Here is a 24,320-nt window from a genome sequence, read left to right as displayed (position 1 = left end):
TAGAGAACCAAAGCTCCTGTAAGCACACACAAAGAATGGTGTGAGCCCCAGCTTGTCATTTGGACTGATAGTCCCTTAGCTTCTCTCATTGCTAAAATCACTTGATTTCAGTGTTTTATTTCCCCATCTGCTCTAGAAGTGGCATACCAACAGCTAACCTCAGGAAGATCTGCCCATTTTCTGCAAACACAGATAGTAAAGAACCATATTTAAGTGCCCATAAATGCCAGTTATTCTCATAGCAGTTAGGAATATTTTGCTGCAGATGACAAGAGCACTCATTCAAATTCAAAACAAGCCACCAAAGGTTACATTCTTATTTTCAGCATCTGTTAATAAGGGTTTTCTGTGCATCATATTTTTGTGATTTACCATTATTTTATAGTTTTCTGTATTCTCCTAGACATTGTTCAGCTGTTAACACAAGAAGTATCACTTGAGTTAAATGCTCTGGAAATGCTCACAATTAAAGAGGAGATTCTAAAAATATGTCCCAAACTTGTGGACAGATCACCTTGAATAAGCACTGACAACCACAAAAAGCATCCTGTTGCACAAAAAGGACCTTGCCACCAATATTGGATGCCGAGACCTTTCTAAACAGTAGAAAAAGTACAACACAAGCAGTGCAAAGACAAGAATCAAAAGCTGTGCATGGGCAGCACTTTCCAGAACAGGTCTCGTGCTTTAGGCATTTTTGCTGACCATATCTCATCAGATCTGGCAGCCATTCAGAGAGAGCTTCTTTTATTAAGAGATGAAGAAAGATCATCACACTAAAGAAGTGAATTGCCTTGACTTTTAGTGTGCCTCACATGCTTTGCTATTGAACACCTTTTACCTGGGCATGCATTGCAGGAGGGAAAAAAATACCACAAAACCACCAAACCTGTATCAAAGCTAGCTTTACATTTCTGGCAGGCATCACTTTCCTAATCTGCCTCACTTTCCTGTTCTTAGAAATCAGAGTCCAAAGTTCAATTGAATATCTTGGAAGGCACATTGGGTATGTGTGAGGTAGCTAATCCTTCTGCCTGCAGCTGAATGCAATGTGTACCACCTCCATTTTTCTAACCTGTGTGTATTGTGCCTAGGCACTTCAATGTTAGATTTCTGTGTATTTAGCAATGAACAAAGTTAAACCCCTCTCTTACACCCAATTTTTTTAGCAGAGAGACAGGAACATTCAAAGTGTCAGTTCAGGCTTGAACCAGTTCATATTTAAATCATTTTATTGTTCCGCAGCATGACTTCCTCTACTTGGTCTCACAATCACAACTCCTGTCAAGGATGGCAAATTTAAATGATTCTTCTTGAGAGTAAAGCTTTCAGATATTAAACCCTTGACTGAATTTTCCTAGGAGAGATTGAATCACTTGGAGATTTCATCATCTGGGGAAGGGCTTGGGGGAAGCGCTGCGCTGCTGTCCAGGGCAGGCGGACTCGTTCGGAGCCTTCTTTGGGGGTCAGGGAAAGGGGGGGTGAAGGCTCGGGGCTCTGATGCCGTTGGGGGCACCCCAAGGTGCCCAGGAGAGGGAGCCCCACGGCGGTGCAGGAGCAGGTGGGGGGCGGGCGAGGGGCGGGGGTCACGCTGGGTGCCGTCCCCCAGAGGGACCCAAAGCTGCCACCAAATGCACAGGGAAATTGCATTCCAATGTCTTGGAACAGCGGCTCATCGGAAGTTCTCTCAGCTATCCAAGGCACGGAGCCCTGGAGCCAAGTCAGCCTGAGCTGCTGCGTGCTTGCTGTGAGCCTTGAGGTGAGCGCGCATCATTGCGGGCTCGGGATCGATTGAAATGCGCTAAGGAAACCAGCTCTGGGGAGGGAGGGAGGGAGGCAGGGAAATGCTCTCTTAACATGTGCCAATGCTTCTGTCAAACTCATCAGGGCAGGACAGCGTTCAGACTGAAAGTGTAAGAAGATGTGGAGTGAGACAGAGAACCTGACAGGAGCACCGGACTCACAAGTGCACGAATTTTGCTTTTGGCTTGGATTGAAACTCAGAAGTTGTAAGGAATTTGGAAAGGAGAAGGGACGTTTCAGAAGGAGAAGAAGAAAAAGAAGTTGTTGGTTTTTTTTACAGCCCTGGCAAAATCTTTGGTTCTAGCTAATAAAGGAAGTTAGTTGAAATAAAAAAAAGAAAAAAACATGGGTTTTTCTCCTTCATTGTTGTATTTGTTGGTGGTAGATGGTGTGTTGTTTTATTTCTTGGTCTTATTAACTCTGTGTAAATAGTTTTTTGAGTGAAGCTAACTTTCTGGACAGGTTGGTTTGTATTTGAGGTAGGATTAATTTCAAGAGGTTTCTTTCCTAGACTTCTGATAGGTATTCCTGGGATTTTGGTTTTATTTACTGCATGTATCAACAGAGAGATTTGGTAGGGCCAGCTGGGCTGCTGAAGTTCTGGGTGTTAATTTATTAGATGGCTTTTGTTAAACACAGATTAATTAAGTAAGTTAACAGCAAATTACCCAATTTATCTAGGTATGCTACCTAAACACAATGCTTTATGTCTTACCATTTTTCTGTTGTTCTGCTCCAAGTAGTTGTGTCAAAAAAGAAAGCGCTGTTATTTTTCTGAAGAGCTTTCTTCTATAACAAGACCTTTACTCCCTTTGGATTTGAATCAGAGGAGCCAAACAGCTGCAGCTGCTCTGAGGGCTTTTCTATTCAGTGGGATTAGCCCCCTCCCTTTTCCCAGGCATCATGGGAATGGGAGGCGGGCACCATCAGGGGTATATTAACCCCAGCCTTTGCTGAGGGGTTTCATTCCCTCTCTGGGGTGTGCTGGGGTGAGGGCTCTCCTGTCATTTCAGTGACGAGGCTCTTTCAGCTTATCTCAGCTTGCTTTCAGCAGGTGTTTCTGGGCATCTAAAGCAATAGAGGCTTGGAAGATCCTGTGAAGAAAATGGCATGGAATACAGGGAGTATTTAAGGTGACAATGTCAGATTTTGTGTTTAGGGGTGATAAAGTGCATTTGCAATTTCTGGTTTTGTTCTTGTTTTGTGTTTTTATTGTTTTTAGGAGGTGCACAGCTTCCAGAGATCCCAGGTTGTGTCCAGCACAGCACTTCTTTCAGCAGATTGATCATGTCACAGGAGGCATCTGCCCAGTGTCAAAAATGATGTTTGAGATGGAGGCTTCAGGTGAGTTGAGGGTTGTGACTGGGAGAGGGAGGGTGAGCAGGTGTCCAGTTAGGAGTTATTGGGGGGCAGGGGGGTTTGCAGGCAGCAGGGTGAGAAAGGGTGTTTATTTGAGGGCCCCCCACACAGGGCTTTTCAGAAGCACAGCAGAGGCATTCCCATGTCTTCCTCACACAAGGTCCACTGCACTCACAGGAATGCCATTGAACTTTGCTTTTCTCTAACCCAGGTGTCACTCATAATAATGCCCACAGCCTTGGAATCAGGATGAAGGTGGAGCCTGAAGGAGCCAGGCACACTCAGGAGAGGGCAAGTAGCTGACTTGCTGGGATTTGGCCCACATAACTCTGAACTCATACTTTGGTTTTGGTTTTCTTTATTGTAGCTGACCGAGAGGCTAACAGGCGATCACAGGGCCCTCCGAGGCAGACTCATTTCAGGTGCAACGTGGATTCACATCACTGATCATCCAAAAGATAAGTCTGGGTCACGGCCTGGAGAAGGGAGAGCAGCGGGTTGGGAGTTCCTGGGACAGATTGAAAAATTAGCAGAGGGAAAAGCAATCTTCTCCAAGGGGCCTCTTAGGACAGCTAAGGGGAGAGACTCCACATTTGATGGCAGCGTGCAGGCGGGCAGGGCAGAGCAGTTCCGGTCCACGTCGTGTTGTCGGGTGTACCGTGTTACCTACTGTGTCTTTGGGGTCCCTTTTGCCTTTTCCCCTCGAGGCCCTCACCACAAGCATAATGTGTCGTGTTTAACGTCCCCCCGTTGGTCACGTTCTGTGTCACGGGTGTCTGCACATATTTGTGCCGGAGCTGCTCTGCCCTGCCGCAGAGGCTGCTGCAACAGGACAAGGCTCAGGGACACGCAGTTTGTGGGGTGTGGCCGGACTCTAGATGATATTCCTAGATAGACAGAAGATGTTTGGAGCTGTGAAGATATCTTGCAGCCCTTTGACGTTTGTCCTCGCTTTCTTTCAGATGCAGAAGGATAAAATCCAGGGCAAAATCCATCCGCCCATCCCGAGTGAGGAGGTTCCCCCGAGCAGGTCAGTCACCGTTTGTCTCTGCAGGGGGAGTGTCAAGTGTGACTCTGTTACAGCTCTGTTCTTTTTCTTTTTAGGAAGCTGGACATCAGCAGGCAAGGTGAGATGGGCAAGGTGAGCATTGAGTAGCGTACAGAAGCAGTTAGTTGTTATTGCTCCAGTCTCACTTTGCGGTGCAGCTCTAAGCATCCGTTCCTGTTTCTGCGCTTCAGGCAATCCACTCGGAGTAGGCCAAGCCCCAGTCACCAACCGGCCGACGCGCCGGGTTTGCCGCTCTCCCGAGCCCTGGGGAAGAATCCCGGGACTCGGCGATGAAGCCTCTGCCTTTTCTGTTTAAAGGTGTCACCAGGGTAGCCTTCAGCAATGGCCGAGGAGTTGCGGTGAGTCAGGGAAGTAGGGAGGAGGAGCGAGGCTCCGCTCAGGTTTCAGCAGCGCCACATCACCTCGTCTCCTCTTAGCCCAGGCGTGCCCCACGACGATGGCGTCAGCCTCCGAGTGCGGCTGAAGCGTGCGGCCCCAGGAGCCGGGCATTCTTGGGAAAAGAGTGAGTGGCAGAATTGTTGGGTTTTGGCCAATGTGCTGCTGAGGTTATGCATTGATATTTTGTTTACTTTATTGGAGCAGATGAAGAAACAACAGGAAGTTGTTGAACAAGAGTGCCAGCAGGACCTTCCCAGCTGTCGAGGCAGCCTTCCTTTGCACCTGACACAGACCGGCATCCCCAGATGCCTGAGAGATAAGTAGAGGGCCACGACCCACAGAGGGGATGAAACCAGGGCGCAGGGCAGGGACCCACCGGGAGGGGTTTTTGAGTCCACTTTGGAGACGGGGGTGTGCACGAAGCGGCCCCTTAGGCCTGGGGGGGAAATAAAAGCAAAGTCTCACTTTTGATCACAGTGCTGAGGTGCGCAGGGCAGAGCAGTGCCGGTGTGTACTGTGTCATTTGTCTATTGTGTGTTCTGTGTGGTTGGATGTGTCATGTCCTTTACCTTAGGCCTTTGAGGAGCCTAGCAGAAACCCTGGCATCATTGTTAGCATCTGTAATCTCTGCATTCCTTGGCCTGGTACCCAGGCCATTGACCTTTTGACTCGGGAGCTCAGACAGGCATCAGAATTGCATCTCTCTTTGGAAGCATCCAGTCAGGTGGCTTGTCAGGTCTTGTTCTGAGCTGCACGGACAGCCGTGCTCCTCAGTGCTCCGTTATGACGGATTAGGCTTTGTAAGAATGCGAGGTTAGGGAGAGGATTCTGACCGTAGGATTCCTGGGTGTCCATCTTTGCAGTTCTTGGAATAAATCTTTCAGCCAGCATCTTCCTCCAGGGTTCTCTGAGCCTCATCAGTTTGCCATCAGTCTCACCTCGGTCATCTCCTTTTGCATTCTCTGAGTCCTTGCAGCCACTTTCCTTGCCAGGAGCTTTCTGTTCCTGTTGTGTCCCCCCTGTCTGTCACGTCCTGTCTCGTGTCACGGGTGTCAGCACACACATTTGTGCCGGAGCTGCTCTGCCCTGCCGCATAGCCTGGTGCAGTAGGAGAAGTCCCTGGGAGTTTGTAATGTGGGGTGTAGTGGGACTCTAGATGGGATTTGTAGATGGACACCAGACGTCTGGAGCTCTTAAATTATCCTGCAACAGTTTGAGTTTTGTCCTTTTTTTTCAGATTCAGATGGATTAAATGTGTGCCAGAGGGCCCCATCCCGAGTGAGGGGTTTCCCCCGTGCAGGTGAGGCACCGTTTGTCTCTGCAGCAGAAGTGTATATGGTGACTCTGTTACAGCACTGTTCTTTGTCTTTCTTTTTAGGAAGTAAATGTGGATACCAGCAGTCAAGGTGAGCAGTGGAGAGAAGTAGTTGTTATTGCTCAGGTCTCAATTTCTGGTGCAGCTCTAAGCTTCCATTCTCGTTTGTGTACTTTAGGCAATCCACTCGGAGTATGCCAAGCCCCCGTCACCAGCCAGCCGATGCTCCGGGTTTCCTGCAAATGTGAAGCCTGTGGATGTATTACAGGACTTGGTGATGAAACCCTAAACTTTTCTATTTAAAGGTGCCATCCGGGTGGCCTTCGGCAGCTGCCCAGGAGTTGTGGTGAGTCAGGGATGTAGGGGGGAGGAGCGAGGGTCCACTCAGGTTTCAGCCGTGCCAAATCACCTCATCTCCTCTGAACCCAGGCGTCCCCTGTGGCAACGGCCTCGGTCTCTGAGTGTGCCCGAAGCGTGCGGCCCAAGCAGCTGAGCGTTCTTAAGAGAAGGGTGAGGAGCAGACTTGTGGGGTTTTGGCCGATGTGGTGCCACGATCAGGCATTGATGTTTGGTTTTCTTTAATACAGCTGTCGAAGAGACACCAGCCCGGTGCCAGCAGGACCTTCCCGGCTGACGAGGTGGCCTTTCTTTGCACCTGAGACCGGCATCCCCAGATGTCTGAGAGAGAAGTAGAGGGCTACGACCCCCAGGGGGGATGTAAGCAGGGTGCTGGTTTGGGAAATACTGCGACGGGTTTTTGAGTCCCCTTTGGAGGTGGGGGGGTGTCCATGAAGTGGCCCCTTAGGCCCCATAAAAGCAAAATCTCACTTTTGATCCCAGTGCTGAGGTGCGCTGGGCAGAGCGGTCCCGGTGTGTATTGTGTCCCTTGTCTATTGTGCATTATGTGTTGTTTGGGTATCTCATGTCTCTTACCTTAGCCTTTTCAGGGTCCTGTCAGAAACCTTGGCATTGTTCTTATCGTCTGTGATCTCTGCATTTCTTGGCCTGGCACCCATGCCTTACAACCTTTGCCTGGGGAGCTCAGACATGTATCAGAATTGCATCTCTCTTTGGAAGCATCCAGTCAGATGTCCTTTCAGGTCTTGTTCTGAGCTGTATGGACAGCTATGCCCTGCCAGGATCCATTATGGCAGATTAGGACTTGAAAGAATGTGAGGACCGGTAGAGGCTTCTGACCGGTCTGATTCTCGGGCATCCATCTTTGCAGTTCTTGGAATAAATCATTCAGTTAGCATCTTCTTCCATCAGTGTTTTCTGAGCCACATCAGCTTGCCATCAGTCTCACCTCAGTCATCTCATGTGGCATGCTCTCTTTGCTCGCAGTAATCCTTTTTGCCAAGAGATTTCTGTCTGTGTTGTGTGCCCATTGTTTGTTGTGTCCTGTCTGTCCTGTGTCACGGGTGTCTGCACATATTTGTGCCGGAGCTGCTCTGCCCTGCTGCATAGCCTTTTGTAATAGGACAAGCCCTGGGGAGTTGAAATTTTTCATGTGGGGTGTACTTGGACTCTAGATGCTGTTCCTAGATTGATATAAGGTGTTTGCAGCTTTTGAGTCATCCTGCAGGTGTTTGACATATGTTCTAACTCTCTTGCAGGTGCAGATGCATTGCATCCATGGCAGAGCACCCCATCCCGGGTGAGGGGGTTCCCCATAGCGGGTCAGTCACCATTTGTCTGTGCAGGGGATGTGTCAAGTGTGACCCTGTTACAGCGCTGTTCTTTGTCTTTATTTTTAGCAAGTATAGCAGGATCTCAGCAGTCAAGTTCAAGAGGGTAAGGTGAGCAGTAGCCTTTCTTGTTGCTGAGGTCTCAATTCCTGGGGCAAGTCTAAGTCTCCATTCTCATTTTTGTGCCTTAGGCCATCTGCTCGGAGCATGCCAAGCTCCCATCCCCAACGGGCCGCCAGACCGGGTTTGCCGCTCTCGCGAGCCCCGCGTTCCGGGCAGCCGTCAGGAACCGCCGAGGAGTTGTGGTGAGTCAGGGATGTAGGGGGGAGGAGCGAGTGTCCACTCAGGTTTCAGCAATGCCACGTCACCTCCTGTCCACTTAACCCAGGCGCACCCCACGACGATGGCGTCGGCCTCCGAGCGCGGCCGGAGCGTGCGACCCGAAGAGCCGGGCCTTCTTAGGAGAAGGGTGAGTAGCAGACTTGTGGGGTTTTGGCCAATGTGGTGCCAGGATCAGGCATTGATGTTTGGTTTCCTTTGATATAGCTGTCTAAGAGACAACGGCCCGGTGCCAGCAGGACCTTCCCAGCTGACAAGGCGGCCTTCCTTCGCACCTGACATGGACTGGGATTTCCATATGTCCAAGAGATAAGTCAAGGGCTACGACCCACAGAGGGGATGAAAGCAGGGTGCTGGGTTGGGGCTCCTGGGGGGGAGGGGATTGAGTTGTCTCTGGAGATGAGGGTAGCCAAGATGTGGCCCCTTAGGCCACGTAAAAGGAAAGTCTCACTTTTGATCACAGTGCTGAGGTGCGCAGGGCAGAGCAGTCCCGGTGTGTATCGTGTCCCTTGTCTTTTGTGTATTATGTGATGTTTGGGTATCTCATGTCTCTTATCTTAGCCCTGTGAAGGGCCTGTCAGAAACCTTGGCGCCATTCTTAGAATCTGTGATCTCAGTGTTCCTCAGCCTGGTGCCCAGGCCATGGAACCTTTGACTCAGGAGCTCCGACAGGCATCAGAATTGCATCTCTCTTTGGAAGCATCCAGTCAGGTGGCTTTTCAGGTCTTGTTCTGAGCTGCACGGACAGCCGTGCTCCTCAGTGCTCCGTTATGACGGATTAGGCTTTGTAAGAATGCGAGGTTAGGGAGAGGATTCTGACCGTAGGATTCCTGGGTATCCATCTTTGCAGTTCTTGGAATAAATCATTCAGCCAGCATCTTCCTCTAGGGTTCTCTGAGCCTCATCAGTTTGCCATCTGTCTCATCTTGGTCATCTCCTTTTGCATTCTCTGAGTCCTTGCAGCCACTTTCCTTGCCAGGAGCTTTCTGTTCCTGTTGTGTCCCCCCTGTCTGTCACATCCTGTCCCGTGTCACGGGTGTCAGCACACACATTTGTGCCGGAGCTGCTCTGCCCTGCCACATAGCCTGGTGCAGTAGGAGAAGTCCCTGGGAGTTTGTAATGTGGGGTGTAGTGGGACTCTAGATGGGATTTGTAGATGGACACCAGACGTCTGGAGCTCCTAAGTTATCCTGCAACAGTTTGAGTTTTGTCCTAACTTTTTTTTCAGATTCAGATGGATTAAATGTGTGCCAGAGGGCCCCATCCCGAGTGAGGGGTTTCCCCCGTGCAGGTGAGGCACCGTTTGTCTCTGCAGCAGAAGTGTATATGGTGACTCTGTTACAGCACTGTTCTTTGTCTTTCTTTTTAGGAAGTAAATGTGGATACCAGCAGTCAAGGTGAGCAGTGGAGAGAAGTAGTTGTTATTGCTCAGGTCTCAATTTCTGGTGCAGCTCTAAGCTTCCGTTCTCGTTTGTGCACTTTAGGCAATCCACTCGGAGTATGCCAAGCCCCCGTCACCAGCCAGCCGATGCTCCGGGTTTCCTGCAAATGTGAAGCCTGTGGATGTATTACAGGACTTGGTGATGAAACCCTGAACTTTTCTATTTAAAGGTGCCATCCAGGTGGCCTCCGGCAGCTGCCCAGGAGTTGTGGTGAGTCAGGGATGTAGGGGGGAGGAGCGAGGGTCCACTCAGGTTTCAGCCGTGCCAGATCACCTCATCTCCTCTTAACCCAGGCGTCCCCTGTGGCAACGGCCTCGGTCTCTGAGTGTGCCCGAAGCGTGCGGCCCAAGCAGCTGAGCGTTCTTAAGAGAAGGGTGAGGAGCAGACTTGTGGGGTTTTGGCCGATGTGGTGCCACGATCAGGCATTGATGTTTGGTTTTCTTTAATACAGCTGTCGAAGAGACATCAGCCCGGTGCCAGCAGGACCTTCCCAGCTGACGAGGTGGCCTTTCTTTGCACCTGAGACCGGCATCCCCAGATGTCTGAGAGAGAAGTAGAGGGCCACGACCCCCAGGGGGGATGAAAGCAGGGTGCTGGGTTGGGAATTACTGGGAGGGGGGGATTTGAGTCCGCTTTGGAGGTGAGTAGCTTTGGAGGTGGGGGGGTGTTCATGAAGTGGCCCCTTAGGCCCCATAAAAGCAAAATCTCACTTTTGATCCCAGTGCTGAGGTGAGCGGGGCAGAGCAGTCCCAGTGTGTATTGTGTCACTTGTCTTTTGTGTATTATGTGTTGTTGGATATCTCATGTCTTTTATCATAGCCCTTTGAGGGGCCTGTCAGAAACCTTGGCACCAGTCTTAGTATCTGTACTCTCAGCGTTCCTTGCCCTGGCACCGATGCCATGGAACTTTTAACTCGGCAGCTCAGACAGGTATCAGAATGGCAACTCTTTTTCGAAGCATCCGGTCAGATGTCTTTTCAGGTCTTGTTCTGAGCTGTATGGACAGCTGCACCCTGCAAGGTTCTGTTATGATGGATTAGGACTTGTAAGAATGTGGGGACAGGTAGAGGCTTCTGACCGTAGGATTCTCGGGCATCCATCTTTGCAGTTCTTGGAATAAATCATTCAGTTAGCATCTTGTTCCTCCAGGGTTCTCTGAACTTCATCAGCCTGCCATCAGTTTCACCTCGGTCCTCTAATTTTGCATCCTCTTGGTGCTCGCTGTCATTTTCCTTACCCAGAGATTTCTGTTCCTGTTGTGTCCCCGTTGTTTGTCCTGTCCTGTGTCACGGGTGTCTGCACACATTTGTGCTGGAGCTGCTCTGCCTTGCTGCATAGCCTGGTGCAATAGGAGAAGTCCCGGGGACTTGATGTTTGTAATGTGGGGTGTCGTTGGACTCTAGGTGGGATTTGCAGATGGGCACAAGATGTCTGGAGCTCTTAAGTTATCCTGCAGCTCTTTGATTTTTGTCCTTTCTTTCAGGTGCAGAAGGATGAAATCCAGGGCAGAGCCCCCCATCCCGGGTGAGAGGATTCCCCCGAGCAGGTCAGTCACTGTTTGTCTCTGTAGAGAGAGCATAAATGATGGCTCTCTTTTTAGGAAGTCAAGGCCGAGTGGGCGAGGTGAGCATTGAGTAGTGTACAGAAGCAGTTGTTTTTGCTGATGTCTCAGTTTCTGGTGCAGCTCTTAGCATCTCCACTTTTTATTTTAGGTGGTCCACTTGCCGTCTATCCTGGCCGGGCATGCCCATTCCAGCTGTGTGCAGCTTAAGGTATCAGTGTGGCATCCTTGTCAGATTTGGGAGGTTGTGTTTTCACAGTGTCTCAGCATGCTTTTCTGCTTTGTTTCTTTGCAGGTGCTGTCGCTGCCCTAGGCATGCCAAGGAACAGAGGAGGGCAGGTGAGTCGGTGTTTAGGCAGGCTGACTCACAGGTGAGTGTTACACAGCAGCATGCTCAGTGTGTACCTATTCTTTTTGCAGGTATCTTCTGGGCACCCTCTGGAGTCAAATCAAGATTTGAGGTGGGCCGGGGCAGGGGTGCGGAGGAGCCCTGGGGATTACTGTTTTTGACGGCAATAGTCACCTTTTCTGTTTTGTCTTAGGTACCCTGAGGAGCCTCGTAGCCAAAGGTTGGAAACAACAGCACCGAGGCACACACGGAGCACATTTCACCATCCACGTCCGACCGAGGATGGATTTTGTCTGCTCCTTTTCCAAAAGATAAGTGTCGGGGCCAGCAGTTGGGAGAAGGGGAAAAACCTTTACTATCACAGAGGGCAATTTGATGTCAGCTTAGCGGAGAGGTCTGTAGTGGGACCAGCTCTCTGGAAGAAAAGGGAGAGGGTTTCTCCTCAGCCTGACCAGAGCCTTTGCTGGGCAGGGCAGTTCCGACCCATCTCAGCATTCTCGTGAACTTTGCGTTGTCCGCCTTCCTCGGCCCGACGTCGTCACGGATCATTCCCCCGAGGAGCTCGCCTTCACGTCCGGAGCTACAGCCACGGTCACCCGGCCGTCGGCTTCCTTCTCTAGGCTCGCTGAGCCTCTCGAGCATCCTCTTAACTGCTTTGGCACTAACTTCTTTTAACGAGTTACATTTCATCATCACATGCTATCGTCATAGGGCTTCCTCTCCTTTGGCATCATCAGCCTCTGGCACATCTTGCGCTAGGCATCTCGGGTGCCTAAGGGGACAGTGCCAGGCAGTTGCCACTTGTCTCTGTGTCTATGTTGTCCGTGTCTGTGTTGTCCGTGTCTGTGTCCGTTGTCTTCCACGTCATAGGCCTTTATTACGTCTCAATGCTTTATCGGCACTATTCTGTGCCATCTAGGCTATGTTCTACTCACGTTCCTTTCTGGATATCCCTTATTCTGGCATCTTTACATTTTTACTCTTTGAGACAGGAATGTCTCAAACGGACAAGATGTTCTCATCCATCTTCCTTCTCACTACCAGCTTTGGTAGTGCCTTTTTTTCCATGCCATTTTCTTGGACTGCTAGAGGGAGTGTCTTGCACCCTCCTCATGTGACTGCAGTACTTCTATAGGTTCCATCTTCTCAAGGGTATAGGACTCAAGAATTCATCTTCCAGCGAGTTATCTCAAGTCCTGGCTTATATTGTGTGTACCTGTGCTGGCTTATACTGTATGTACCTACCCTCTATGTACACTTGCACTGTATGCATCGACTTAGATTGTTGTGTGTACTTATATTGTACCACTTATGGTTGGAGCTGCCCTGCCGGGGCACGTAGTCACAGTCAGGTAGAAGAGTTATAAAAACTTTACTGTTCATCTGTCTTTTATGGGATTTTGGGTAGAAAACTTATTGGTCCAGAGTGGAGACAAGTCCTAGCTGTCAGATAGCCACTCGTTGACCGCTTCCTGTCGTCTCACAGGTCCCCGAGGCTACCGATTTCCCCAGAACCTACCAACTGACGTCAAGGAGCGCAGCCAGAAGATGTGTGGCAGCACGTTCTTCAGCGTCTCGAGTAAGGGCCACAGCGAGTGTGTAAGTGGGAAGAGCGTGTGAGCATGTGTGAGAGCATGTGTCTGTCTGCGTCTGCTCGTCTCTGCGTGTGTCAGCGCATGCCGACTGGATTACTGGATTTAACCTTGTGTGTGTGACTTTTGCTTTTCAAGTTTTTCAACTCATTTTCAAATTTAGAATAAAAAATCCCCAGCTGGGTTTCCCCCCCCCCGGCTGTTTTTTTTTTCTCGGTCCCGGTCGGTCTGTGAGGTGACGTTCATCACCAGAGTTTGGGCGCGGACTGTCCAGGGACCGGGGTTTTTGTCAGGCAGGAAGATTTTTTTGAGGCTCCCGGGAACCACGTTCCCGAGGACCAATGATTGCTGGGGTGTAATTTAGCAGTTGTGATGAGAGGGATGGTGACTTCGTGTGTCATCTGAAGGGGGTGTTAATTGTAGATGAGTGTTGTTTTTTGCGTGCTTTTGTTGTTTTGGGTTTCCTGTAACAATAAATCCACATGTAAAGAAAATAGAAAAAGGTTATCATCTTGTGTTAATATGTGTGTTGTGTTGTATTGCTCTGTATTGCAGGGTGAGCACAGGGTGAACTCTCTCCTCCTTGCTGTGACACCTGGGCTGGCAGGGATGACACAGTGACCTCGGCCGGCCGATGCTGCCTGTGCCATCACCTGGCACTGACGTGTTTGATGAAAATGCTTTTGCTGGGATTTTTCTCCTGAGAAGCCTCAGAACAGAAATGGAACCAATAACGATCTGCTGGCTGTGGAGTGTGGGCTGGAGATGGTTTAGCAACAGGGGCATCTTGGATTGGTCTCCTGTGCAGTGTCTACTTGATGACCAATCATGGTCCAGCTGCGTCGGGGCTGTGAGCAGTCCCAGGTTTTTATTATTCATTCCTTTCCAGCTTTCTGATGTCTCCTTGCTCTTTTAGTATAGTTCTACTATCTCATTTTCTTTTAATATAATAGAGATCATAAAATAATATTTCAGCCTTCTGAGAGGTGGAGTCAAGATTCTCGTCTCTTCCCTCGTCCTGGGGACCCTCAAACACCGCCACAATCAGCGGCCGAGCGGGTTTGTGCGAGCCTCCCAGTAACCCTCGGCCGGTCCCAAGTCGGCAGACACCGGGGGGCAACCCTGACACGGCCGAGAGCGGGGAGACACTGTCTGTGCCCCGAGGGTGCTGAGGGCACCTGGGCTGGGGGGAGACACTGTCTGTGCTCCGAGGGTACTGAGGGCACCTGGGCTGGGGCGAGACAGTCTCTGTGTGTGCCCCGAGGGAACTGAGGGCCCCTGGGCTGGGGGGAGACACTCTCTGTCTGTGCCCCGAAGGTGCTGAGGGCACCTGGGCTGGCAGGGAGACACTCTCTGTGCCCCGGGGGTGCTGAGGGCACCTGGGCTGGGCCCCTGTGCAGCACAAGAGACACCAGAGACAGCGGTAGATGATAAAGGGCCGACTCTTAGCAGGGGTTAATCCAAGGTTTTATTAGGAGTCCCAAAGGAGCTCCTGCACCTCAGGGGCCTCCTGCCAAGCCCCAGGGAGATGTGCCAAGGTTACATTTAAAGGGAGGTGGAAACCCAAAGTAGATAACATTTTACCAACCATTAAGTGACCCTAAGGGATGGATGCTGGGGCATAGACATACAGGACAGCGTATGGGGCAAGGCTCGGGGGGCTGACCCCTGGCCTCTGGCTGATCACTGGACGACTTGGACCGAAACTTCTGGATGGAGGGGATGGGAGGCTGAGTGATTGACAGAGAGCCAGGGTCGGGGTTTGGGGATGATCTCATCCCGGGAGAGGGATAACACAGGGAGAAGGAGGGGGGTACAGTTTGGGATAAACCATTTGGGAAAAATATGGGGATACAAAACAAAATGACTTCAAAGTATTATAAAGTATAAAAATGCACTACAGCAGGTTTGGGCAGCACCAAATGAAATGTAATAAAATGCTTTAAAAATAGAAAAATTAAAAATAAAAATTAAATAAAAGTAAAAAAACAAAATTAATTTAAAATAAATGAAAAACAAAACAAAAACTGTAAAGTGCTGTAAAGTGCTGTAAGAGTTCCATAAAAGGTAGTGCCGTAATGCAAGACCCTCAAACACCACCACAATCACCAGCTTGAGTTGGTCTGGGCAGCACTGAATAAAAAAAAAATAAAAACCTTTAAAAATAGAAAAATTAAAAATAAAAAATAAATAAAAAATAAAATTAGAAAAATAAAATAAAAGCTTTAAAAATAGAAAAATAAAAAATAAAATTAAAAAATAAAATTAAAGCTCTAAAAATAAAAAAATTAAAAATAAAAATTAAATAAAAAATAAAAAAATAAATGCTTTAAAAATAAAAAAGTTTAAACTTAAAAAAAATAAAAATCTTTAGAAATAGAAAAATTAAAAATAGTAAGTAAATTTAAAAAATAAAAAATAAAAACGTTAAATATAGAAAAATTAAAAATAATAAGTAAATAAAAAATAAAATTAAAAACTAAAATAAAAATGCTTTAAAAATAGAAAAATTAAAAATAAAAATTAAATAAAAGTAAAAAAACAAAATTAATTTAAAATAAATGGAAAACAAAATAAAAACTGTGAAGTGCTGTAAGAGTTCCATAAAAGGTAGTGCCGTAATGCAAGACCCTCAAACACCACCACAATCACCAGCTTGAGTTGGTCTGGGCAGCACTACATAAAAAAAAAAATAAAAACTTTAAAAATAGAAAAAAATATAAATTTAATCAAAAATAAAATAAAAAAATAAAATAAATTCCTTATAAATATAAAAATTAAAAATAAAAATTAAATAAAAAATATAACTAGAAAAATAAAATAAGTGTTTTAAAAATTGAAAAATAAAATTAAAAAATAAAATTAAAGCCCTAAAAATAGAAAAACTTTTAAAGAATTAAATTAAAAAAACAAGCTTTAGAAATAGAAAAAATTAAAATTAAATAAAAAATAAAATTAAAAAAAAAAAGCTTTAGAAATAGAAAAATGAAAAATAATAAGTAAATAAAAAATAGAATTAGAAAAATAAAAGCTTGAAAAATTAAAAATAAACATTAAGTAAAAAAAAAAATTAAAAAAAAATAAAAATAGATTAAAAACAAAATAAAAACCGTAAAGTGCTGTAAAGTACCATAAAAGTTCCATAAAGGGTAATGCCATAAAGCGCGACTGTCGCAAAAGGTGACGTAAAGCGCGACTGTCGCAAAAGGTGCCGTAAAGAGCGACTGTCGTAAAACAGCCGTAAAGCGCGACTGTCGCAAAAGATGCCGTAAAGCGCGACTGTCGTAAAACAGCCGTAAATCCCGACTGTCGCAAAAGGTGCCGTAAAGCGCGACTGTCGCAAAAGGTGCCGTAAAGAGCGACTGTCGTAAAACAGCCGTAAAGCGCGGCTGTCGCAAAAGGTGCCGTAAAGCGCGACTGTCGCAAAAGGTGCCGTAAAGAGCGACTGTCGTAAAACAGCCGTAAAGCGCGGCTGTCGCAAAAGGTGCCGTAAAGCGCGACTGTCGCAAAAGGTGCCGCAAAGCGCGACTGTCGTAAAACTGCCGCAAAGCGCGGCTGTCGCAAAAGGTGCCGTAACGCGCGACTGTCGCAAAAGGTGCCGTAAAGCGCGACTGTCGCAAAAGGTGCCGCAAAGCGCGGCTGTCGCAAAAGGTGCCGTAAAGCGCGACTGTCGCAAAAGCTGCCGTAAAGCGCGACTGTCGTAAAACTGCCGCAAAGCGCGACTGTCGCAAAAGGTGCCGCAAAGCGCGACTGTCGTAAAACTGCCGCAAAGCGCGGCTGTCGCAAAAGGTGCCGTAAAGCGCGACTGTCGCAAAAGGTGCCGTAAAGCGCGACTGCCGTAAAATTGTGCCGTACAGGCTGGCGGCGCCCTGGCCGACACGGGGTGCCGTACAAGATGGCAACGGCCGCCCGAGTGGGCGTGTCCTGGTCGGGGCGCCGTGTCGACGGGCTGACGTCATTAGGCGGCACTCTGCCTGCAGTGCGCCCATGCAGACGGCAGGGGGCGCTGTGCCTGTAGTGCGCCAAAGCAAACGGCAGGGGGCGCTCTGCCTGCAGTGCGACAAAGCAGACGGCAGGGGGCGCTCTGCCTGCAGTGCGACAAAGCAGACGGCAGGGGGCGCTGTGCCTGCAGTGCGCCAAAGCAGACGGCAGGGGGCGATGTATAAATAGAGTATAAAGTATAATCTATATAGAAGAAGAAATAAAAGCTCTATGTTACCTGCAGCTGTAGAAAATTTCAGGCTCCCATGGAGGAAATAGTTTTCCTAAAATCATTGCCGTTTTGGGGTTTTTTGCACTCCCCAGTCGCCTGAACGTTTCTACTGCTGCTTTTTTTTATTCTAAAGCTAGAATGGAAAGCCAAGATTAGAAATACAGCGAAAGAAAGAGAGAAAGAATTAAAGAAAGAGAGAGAGACAGAGAGACAGAGACAGAAAGAAAGAGAGACAGAAAGAAAGAGAGAGACAGAAAGAGAGCGAAAGAAAGAGAGAGAGAGAGAGAAAGAAAGAGAGAAAGAGAGACAGAAAGAAAGAAAGAGAGACAGAAAGAAAAGGAAAAAGGAAAGGAAGAAAGAAAGAAAGAGAGAGAGAAAGAAATAAAGAGAGACAGAAAGAGAGCAAGAGAAAGAAATAGAGAAAGAAATAGAGAAAGAAATAGAGAGAGAAAGAAAGAAAGAGAGAGAGAGACAGGAAGAGAAAGAGAGAGAGAAAGAAATAGAGAAAGAAATAGAGAAAGAAAGAAAGAAAGAAAGAAAGAAAGAAAGAAAGAAAGAAAGAAAGAAAGAAAGAAAGAAAGAAAGAAAGAGAGAGAGAGAGAGAAAGAAAGAAAGAAAGAAAGAAAGAGAGAGAGAAAGAAAGAAAGAAAGAAAGAGAGAGAGAAAGAAATAGAGAAAGACAGAAAGAAAGAAAGAAAGAGAGAGACAGGAAGAGAGCAAGAGAAAGAAAGAAAGAGACAGAGAGAGAGACAGAAAGAGAGACAGAGAGAAAGAAAGAAAGAGAGAGAGAGACAGAGAGAGAGACAGAGAGAGAGACAGAAAGAGAGACGGAGAGAAAGAAAGAAAGAGAGAGAGAGACAGAAAGAGAGACAGACAGAGACAGAAAGAGAGACAGAGAGAAAGAAAGAAAGAAAGAGAGAGAGAAAGAGAGAAAGAGAGAAAGAGAGAAAGAAAGAAAGAAAGAAAGAAAGAAAGAAAGAAAGAAAGAAAGAAAGAAAGACAGAAAGAGAGACAGAGAGAAAGAAAGAGAGAGAGAAAGAAAGAGAGACAGAGAGAGAGAGACAGAAAGAGAGACAGAGAGAAAGAAAGAAAGAGAGAGAGAAAGAAAGAAAGAGAGACAGACGGAAAGAGAGACAGAAAGAGAGACAGAGAGACAAAGAGAGACAGAAAGAGAGACAGAGAGAAAGAAAGAGAGAGAGAAAGAAAGAGAGACAAAGAGAGAGACAGAGAGAGAGACAGAGAGAGAGACAGAGAGAGATAGAGAGAAAGAAAGAGAGACAGAGAGAAAGAGAGACAGAGAGAAAGAAAGAAAGAGAGAGAGAAAGAAATAGAGAAAGACAGACAGAAAGAAAGAAAGAGAGAGAGAGGAAGAGAGCGAGAGAAAGAAAGAAATAGAGAAAGACAGAAAGAAAGAGCGAAAGAAAGAAAAGGAAACAGGAAAGGAAGAAAAAAAAAAAGGAGGAAGAGAAAGGAAGAAAAAAAATGAAAAAGGAAAAGGGTGAGAGTGAAAAAGAAAGAGCCAAAGTGGAAAAGGGGGTGAAAAACAGAGTGAAAAAAAGAGTTGGAGTGGAAAAGAAAGGACATTCGGGAGGGGCGGTGCTGCCTAAGGTGCTTCCGCGCCCAGGAGCGAAGGAGCCGTTTGATCCCCTGGCGGGAGCGCAGCTCCCGGTGGCGGAGAACGGAGCGGTGGCTGTCAGTCCGAGACTACAACTCCCGGCAGGCCCTGCGGCCGTAAAGCGCGGCGTCTGACGCAACGGCCGACGCGCCGTAGGAGTGGCTGGCGGGCCGAGGCGGCCGCGCGCCGGGGGAGCGGGCTGGGCGCGGGGAGCTCCCGGCGCCTGTGCCGCGCGGGACGGAGCCGCGGCAGCGACGCTGGAGGGGCGAAGCCTCCGTCCGGCCGCCCGCACGGAGCCGAGCGGCGCGGAAGGGGCGTCCGCCCGGCGCCTCGGCCTCGCTCAGCGGTCCCGGTGGCGGGGGCTCAGCTCGGGCGGGGCGCGCTGCCGCCCGCCGATGGCGGAGCGCCAGGCGGTGCTTTGCTGCCGCGGGCCGGGAGCTGCAGGAGCCGCCCCGGGCGAGCGGCGCCGGGCGCTGCCGCGGTCACTGTGCGGCGGCTGCCCTCGGGCTGGCGGAGGCGCGGCAGCCGCCGAGCTGCAGCGTCTCCCTCGGGCCGCTGCCGCTGCTGCGGGCGGGGGCGGACGAGCGGCTGCGGAGGCGGCTCCGCGGCGGGCTCAGCCTTGCGAGCAGAGAGCGCTCGACATCGCTGGCATGACACGGCTGCTGAGTGCCTCAGTGCTCGTGGCTCTTTCTTCCACGCAAACGGATGGAGCGGCATCGCTGAGCAGTAAAACACAGCGATGGCCCGGAGAATGGCGAGCGCAAGGAGCGCCGGGCAGGATCCTTCTGATGGCACAGGTGCGATCGGCAAACTCAGCCCCTTGTGCCCCTACCCTCCCGACCCCCAGGGGAAATGCTCTCCAGCCTCGAGCTGCTGAGAGACAAAACGTGTGATTTGACACTAGGGTCCGGAAAAGGTTTCCGTTTAGATTAGCAAATGCCTCCATTGTTCTCGGTTACATCCTAGGATCGGTTTTAGGCAGTGACTTTCTACCGCTTGTCGGATTTTCTTGTGCAATGGTAAGAAAATAGGCAGGTCTGATACTGGTTTCGCTTTTTTTCTACTTCATGTTCCATGAGCTGCTTTTATCCAAGCATTTGGTTTAAAGTTCTACTGTAGGCGTTTCTGGTTCACTTTTTTTTTTTTTTTTTTTTTTCCCTCTAAATCGGCAGTAAATATAGCTGAGTAAAATTACCTTGGTTTTCTTCCTTCTTAACTGTTTTTATTGATAATCCTATTTGAATATGCAGAACACGTGGGTATGTCCTGTAATATATCCTAGCTTTTCTTGTTTACAGGGTACTCAGAAAATATTTTTCCCTTCGAGTCCCACTGAAACATTCTCCGTGCAATCTCCGTTAAGGTCTGTGTTTGCAAATAAGCCACCATCAGCTGAGATATTTGCCTGTGTACCTTTTCCTGTCATTCAGAGCTTGCGTTCTGTGGTTTTTATGATAAACCTATCAAACTTGCGAAACCGTTTTGCAAGTCTTAACCGTTGAAGGCAGCAAGAAGTGGTTTTAAAGCCTGTTCTTGAGCAGACAAAGGGAAAAAGTGTGAATTTGCTGCTGAACTTGTCCTTTTTCATTTGACTTGCCTTGAATTATTTAGGAAGAGAGAGAACTAGAAAAAAGAGAGAAATAGAATTGGTTCTTGAGCCCTCCTAAAATGCTCCCCGTGATTCCGTGTGGAGCCCAAGTGAAGGGTGATGGAACAGAGCCCCTGTGCTTTAGAAGGAAATCAATTTCAACCTGATCTCCACCCTGAGTCTCCCTAATTTCTGTTTTTAAAATGCAAACTCAGTTTAGGAAGTGTTGGGAGTTAGTATTTTGGGGAAGAAATGGCAGTTGCACAAACCGTTCCATTTCCCAGAGGCTCTGGGAACGATTCATTTTGTAAGCGCTGTAACTGCCATCGGTTGGGGGTTCGGGGTTGGAATGTGCACTTGCCCTCCTATAAAGCACTCGTTCATTTGCATTTCAGTGCCAGGAGTCTGGAGAAACTGGAGAAGAGCCCAAGAGACATTTTTCATCCTGAGATACAAAAGGTAGGAAGTGACTTTTTTTGGTTTGGTTCTTTTTCTTTATGATTTCCTGGAAATAGAAGTAATTAAGTATAGATACCAATGGTTTGTTTCTTCCAGTAGCTAATAATAATAATAATAATAATAATCTAATACTACTTAAACTGTCTCTTTATCCATTGAACTGGCCATTTCAAATCCAAACTTCTAAACACCAATAAAACCATCATCCTTGTAGAATCTTTAATAGGAGGGGGCTAAAGATGCTGTTTTTGTTGACAGGATTTATTGGTTCTTGAAGGGCAAGAGGTGAGTACAAGCCTGACTACTTCTTGCTCACAGACCCGTCCGGTGAATACGGCTTTGTATTTTGATGGGCTTTTGATGACTTCTAAATCAATTGCTCGTTACAGTAAAAATAAGTCCTGTTTTTTTGAACATGACAGCAAAAATAACTTGAAGCACCAACTAAATAATAATAGATCACCAATTTAAGTTAATGATTTTATGCTATACTATCAAAGTTTAAAGGTAAATTATTGTGTAGTAGGAGATGGTATAAAATGTATGTTCTAATGCGTAGGATGTATGCAAAGATTAGAGGAAACAAATTTTTATGTCTTCTGTTTGACTGTTTACCAAATAATATTTGGTTTTATTTCCCAGGGATTGGTGAATTTTAAATTTGGAGTCCTCTATGCTAAGGATGGTCAGCTTACAGGTGATGAAATGTTCAGTCACGGTGAGTTTTCCACCTTCTCCTTAATTGTTTTGCTCATCTGAAAAAAAAAAAAAAAAAGGCAAGTTAAAAAAGGTATGTTTATTATTTGTTACCCCGTTCTGTCCGTTTCCTCAGTATTTGCTGGAGCTCTGCTTACCCAAGCTTTGGGTAAAACAAGCTTTGGGTTCCTTCTGTCCCACTGGGTGTTGCCCAGTTTGGTTGCATCTGGTGAAATTCACCCTGAGCCCTTACAGAACCAGCTCAAACCAGGTGAGAGCCATTCGCAGCTCTCTCAGGACACCCGGAGGAGGATGGGTGACGTTTCTGAGCATCTGGCAAGTGCACTTCTATCAAAACTCGGCCTGTGCAATTTCTGGGGAAAACCCTTCTGTATCCTGAAGGGTTCCTCAAACTCTGTTGAGGATCCGGTTAGCAGTTGCTCACCTGGATGGTTCCAGCTCCTCAAGCTAACACTTGTACTCTTGCCATGTAGTTTAGATCTATTGTAGTTTTGTTATTTTGCAAGATTTTACGTCTTTGGACAATAACGTGCATTTCACTCTTTGGAACCTCTGGGATCATTCCTTGGTGCAGCACCACCTAATGGGACACTTGGCTGCTGTGCTGAAGGGCTTGGTTACTGGAATTGTAAATCCCGGAGAGTTTGTAAGTCTTCTGTCCCCAGGGAGGTGTCACGCTTTGTTCACCGTTGCTCTGTTTGTCGGGTGCTGCTTCTTGTCGGAAGTATTAACTTCAAACTGCCCTGTTCTTTTTTGAACTTTTTTTCCTGGTTCTCTCCGTAGGGCAGGGAAGGACTCTCGTATCCCGGTCGTCAGACTCAGCGCTGCCCGAGAAGATACAGAGACTGTAAAAATCATAAGGAGCAACTAGGACTGCAGAGGAAACAAACTGGAGAGAACAAAAGGTGATATTGTTCTCCTTCCCCTGGATTAGAAACATCCACTGTGCTTTGATGCCGGTGGCTGCCAGGGGCTCGTTAGGTCTCTTTAGGCAGGTGTAGGTGTTCACTTGTAGGTTTTCTCTCTGGACAAGTCAATTCAGACTTTGCTAAGCTTATATTTGAAAATTACTCTCTAGTTCAGTCCAGCATGACATTTTTGAATGTTGTAAAAAAAAAACATGTTACTTTGAATTTGCTAATGATGCGAAGCTTTAGGGAAAAATAAGATTTTGGTGTCAGGAGATAGGGGAAGAATTTAGTGGGGACGTTAGACTGGCGTAAAGCCTGCTTTAAGCTGGACTGGCACACTGGCAGATCCCCTATCCAACAGGAGTGCTTAGATTAGCCCGGGTGCTGCCCATTGTTTCTGTAGGAATAAATGTTTCCTGGCCTTCAGAAGTAAGCTGCTTTGAAAACCTGGAAGCTGCAGTACGGTGACAATCCACGTGCTTGGGATTCAAAGGAGATTTCAGAAGGGTGATGGGCTTTTGTCTTTTCCTACAAGTCCATGTAATCCTACGGAGGAGTTTTTAATTGCGTGCTGCCGAGTCATCCATCAGAGCCCTGTTGTACCGATCATCGTGCAAATACAAAACAAAAAATCAGAGCCTGTCCCAGCCCTTAGAGCCCAGCCCATTATTTCCTCAGGCTGCCTCTGTGTGCCATTGATACTCACCACGGGAGCGAGCTGAGGGTGGCTGCAGCTGTTGGGAGCAAACTCCTTCTCGGCACACAGCAATAGAACTGGGACGACGCCTGGGCCAGCGCCTCTCTGCTCTCGTCTCCCCAATCTCCAGCAGAGCAGCTCCGGCCCATCCGGGTGTGCGTGACCCAGTTCCCGATGGTCTGAACGCGCTGGGCAGCGCTCGGCTGCTGTGGGGGTTCAGGGAAGGCAGAGTGTGCATCATCATCCTCCTGAACCTAAGACAAACCCAAGGGAGAAGCCATAGGGTGGCAATCAGTCGCATCCATGCTAAATAAAACTCGCAGGTGTTTGTAAGGATTGTTTCTGCTTGTTCTTTGTTGTGCTTCTGTGCTTAGAAAGCGTCCCTTGAAAATGAGTTCAGTTCATCACTGGAAACTTTGTTTGCAGACCCTCACTGAGCAGAATTTGTTGCAGACTCGGTGCACGCTGTGCTGCCCTCCTGGGAGTGTGAGGAGCTCCAGCGTGCTACTTTGTGCTTTAGGACACTCTGAGGGATTTATTCCTTTTGGGATCCACGATGAGAATTCCCAAGAGAGGTAATAATAAGGTATGAGATTGGAAAAAAGCCTGTGTCCTTGGAATGTTGTTGTTGTTGTCAAAAGTTAATTTTTCCTTCTTCCTTAGCCAGTAGTCAGCTTTTTGCTTTATTTTTGTGGTATCAGTATTTGATTGTTTAAAAAATTGCTTCAGAAGAACTGCAGTGGCTGGCCACCAGGACCTTGTTCCGATTTGCCTATTTGCTTGTAGCTAAAACATTTCCATATTGTTTATCATTCTATTGAAGAAACTGCTGCCCAGTCAACTAAGAACTGAACATCTCTCTGTCTGGGACATGGGGAGAGGATTTAGGTCATGTCTTTGTTTCCAGAAAAAAGTTCCAGTGTAGTTTCTAACTAGAGGAAAAGGGGGGGGGTGAAGACGCGGGGCTCTGATGCCACTGGGGGCACCCCGAGGTGCCCAGGAGAGGGAGCCCCACTGCGGTGCAGGGGCAGGTATGTTATCACGTACTAGAGAGCAAATTATAAATAGAAATATGAAAATTATAAATATAAAAATATTTTTAAGTCGTTAAAAAAAGCGGGTTTTTTTACTTGTCAATAGGCAAGGTTTTGATGATAAAAATTATAAATACAAACAATATAAAGGTAGAAATCTAAGTCTAGAAATATAAATACATACAGAAAGT

At 47.6% G+C, this 24,320-nt stretch overlaps 1 protein-coding gene across 1 annotated transcript; it reads left to right on the top strand.

Moving 5' to 3' along the window:
• Positions 1-8,015: 8,015 nt before the first annotated feature.
• LOC143696571 (uncharacterized) lies at positions 8,016-20,771 on the top strand. The gene is made up of 7 exons (XM_077193142.1): positions 8,016-8,081; positions 9,436-9,488; positions 11,497-11,513; positions 12,790-12,919; positions 18,766-19,520; positions 20,022-20,086; positions 20,707-20,771. The coding sequence occupies exons 1-5, from the start codon at positions 8,016-8,018 to the stop codon at positions 19,451-19,453; spliced, it is 954 nt and encodes a 317-aa protein (XP_077049257.1). The 3' UTR covers positions 19,454-19,520; positions 20,022-20,086; positions 20,707-20,771.
• Positions 20,772-24,320: the final 3,549 nt, after the last annotated feature.

This window comes from Agelaius phoeniceus, chromosome W, assembly GCF_051311805.1.
Source record: "Agelaius phoeniceus isolate bAgePho1 chromosome W, bAgePho1.hap1, whole genome shotgun sequence".
Taxonomy (NCBI): domain Eukaryota; kingdom Metazoa; phylum Chordata; class Aves; order Passeriformes; family Icteridae; genus Agelaius; species Agelaius phoeniceus.
The sequence above is the reverse complement of the archived record's forward strand: the minus strand, read 5'-3'. Positions and strand labels throughout refer to the sequence as shown.

Bases quoted from the DNA above. Each gene is read 5' to 3' on its own strand.
- LOC143696571 (XM_077193142.1), top strand. From the start codon at position 8,016: ATGGCGTCGGCCTCCGAGCGCGGCCGGAGCGTGCGACCCGAAGAGCCG. The intron at 8,082-9,435 runs GTGAGTAGCAGA...TGTGCACTTTAG, and splicing joins CGGGCCTTCTTAGGAGAAGG to GCAATCCACTCGGAGTATGC. The intron at 12,920-18,765 runs GTGAGCATGTGT...CCCTGGCGGGAG, and splicing joins TGTGTAAGTGGGAAGAGCGT to CGCAGCTCCCGGTGGCGGAG.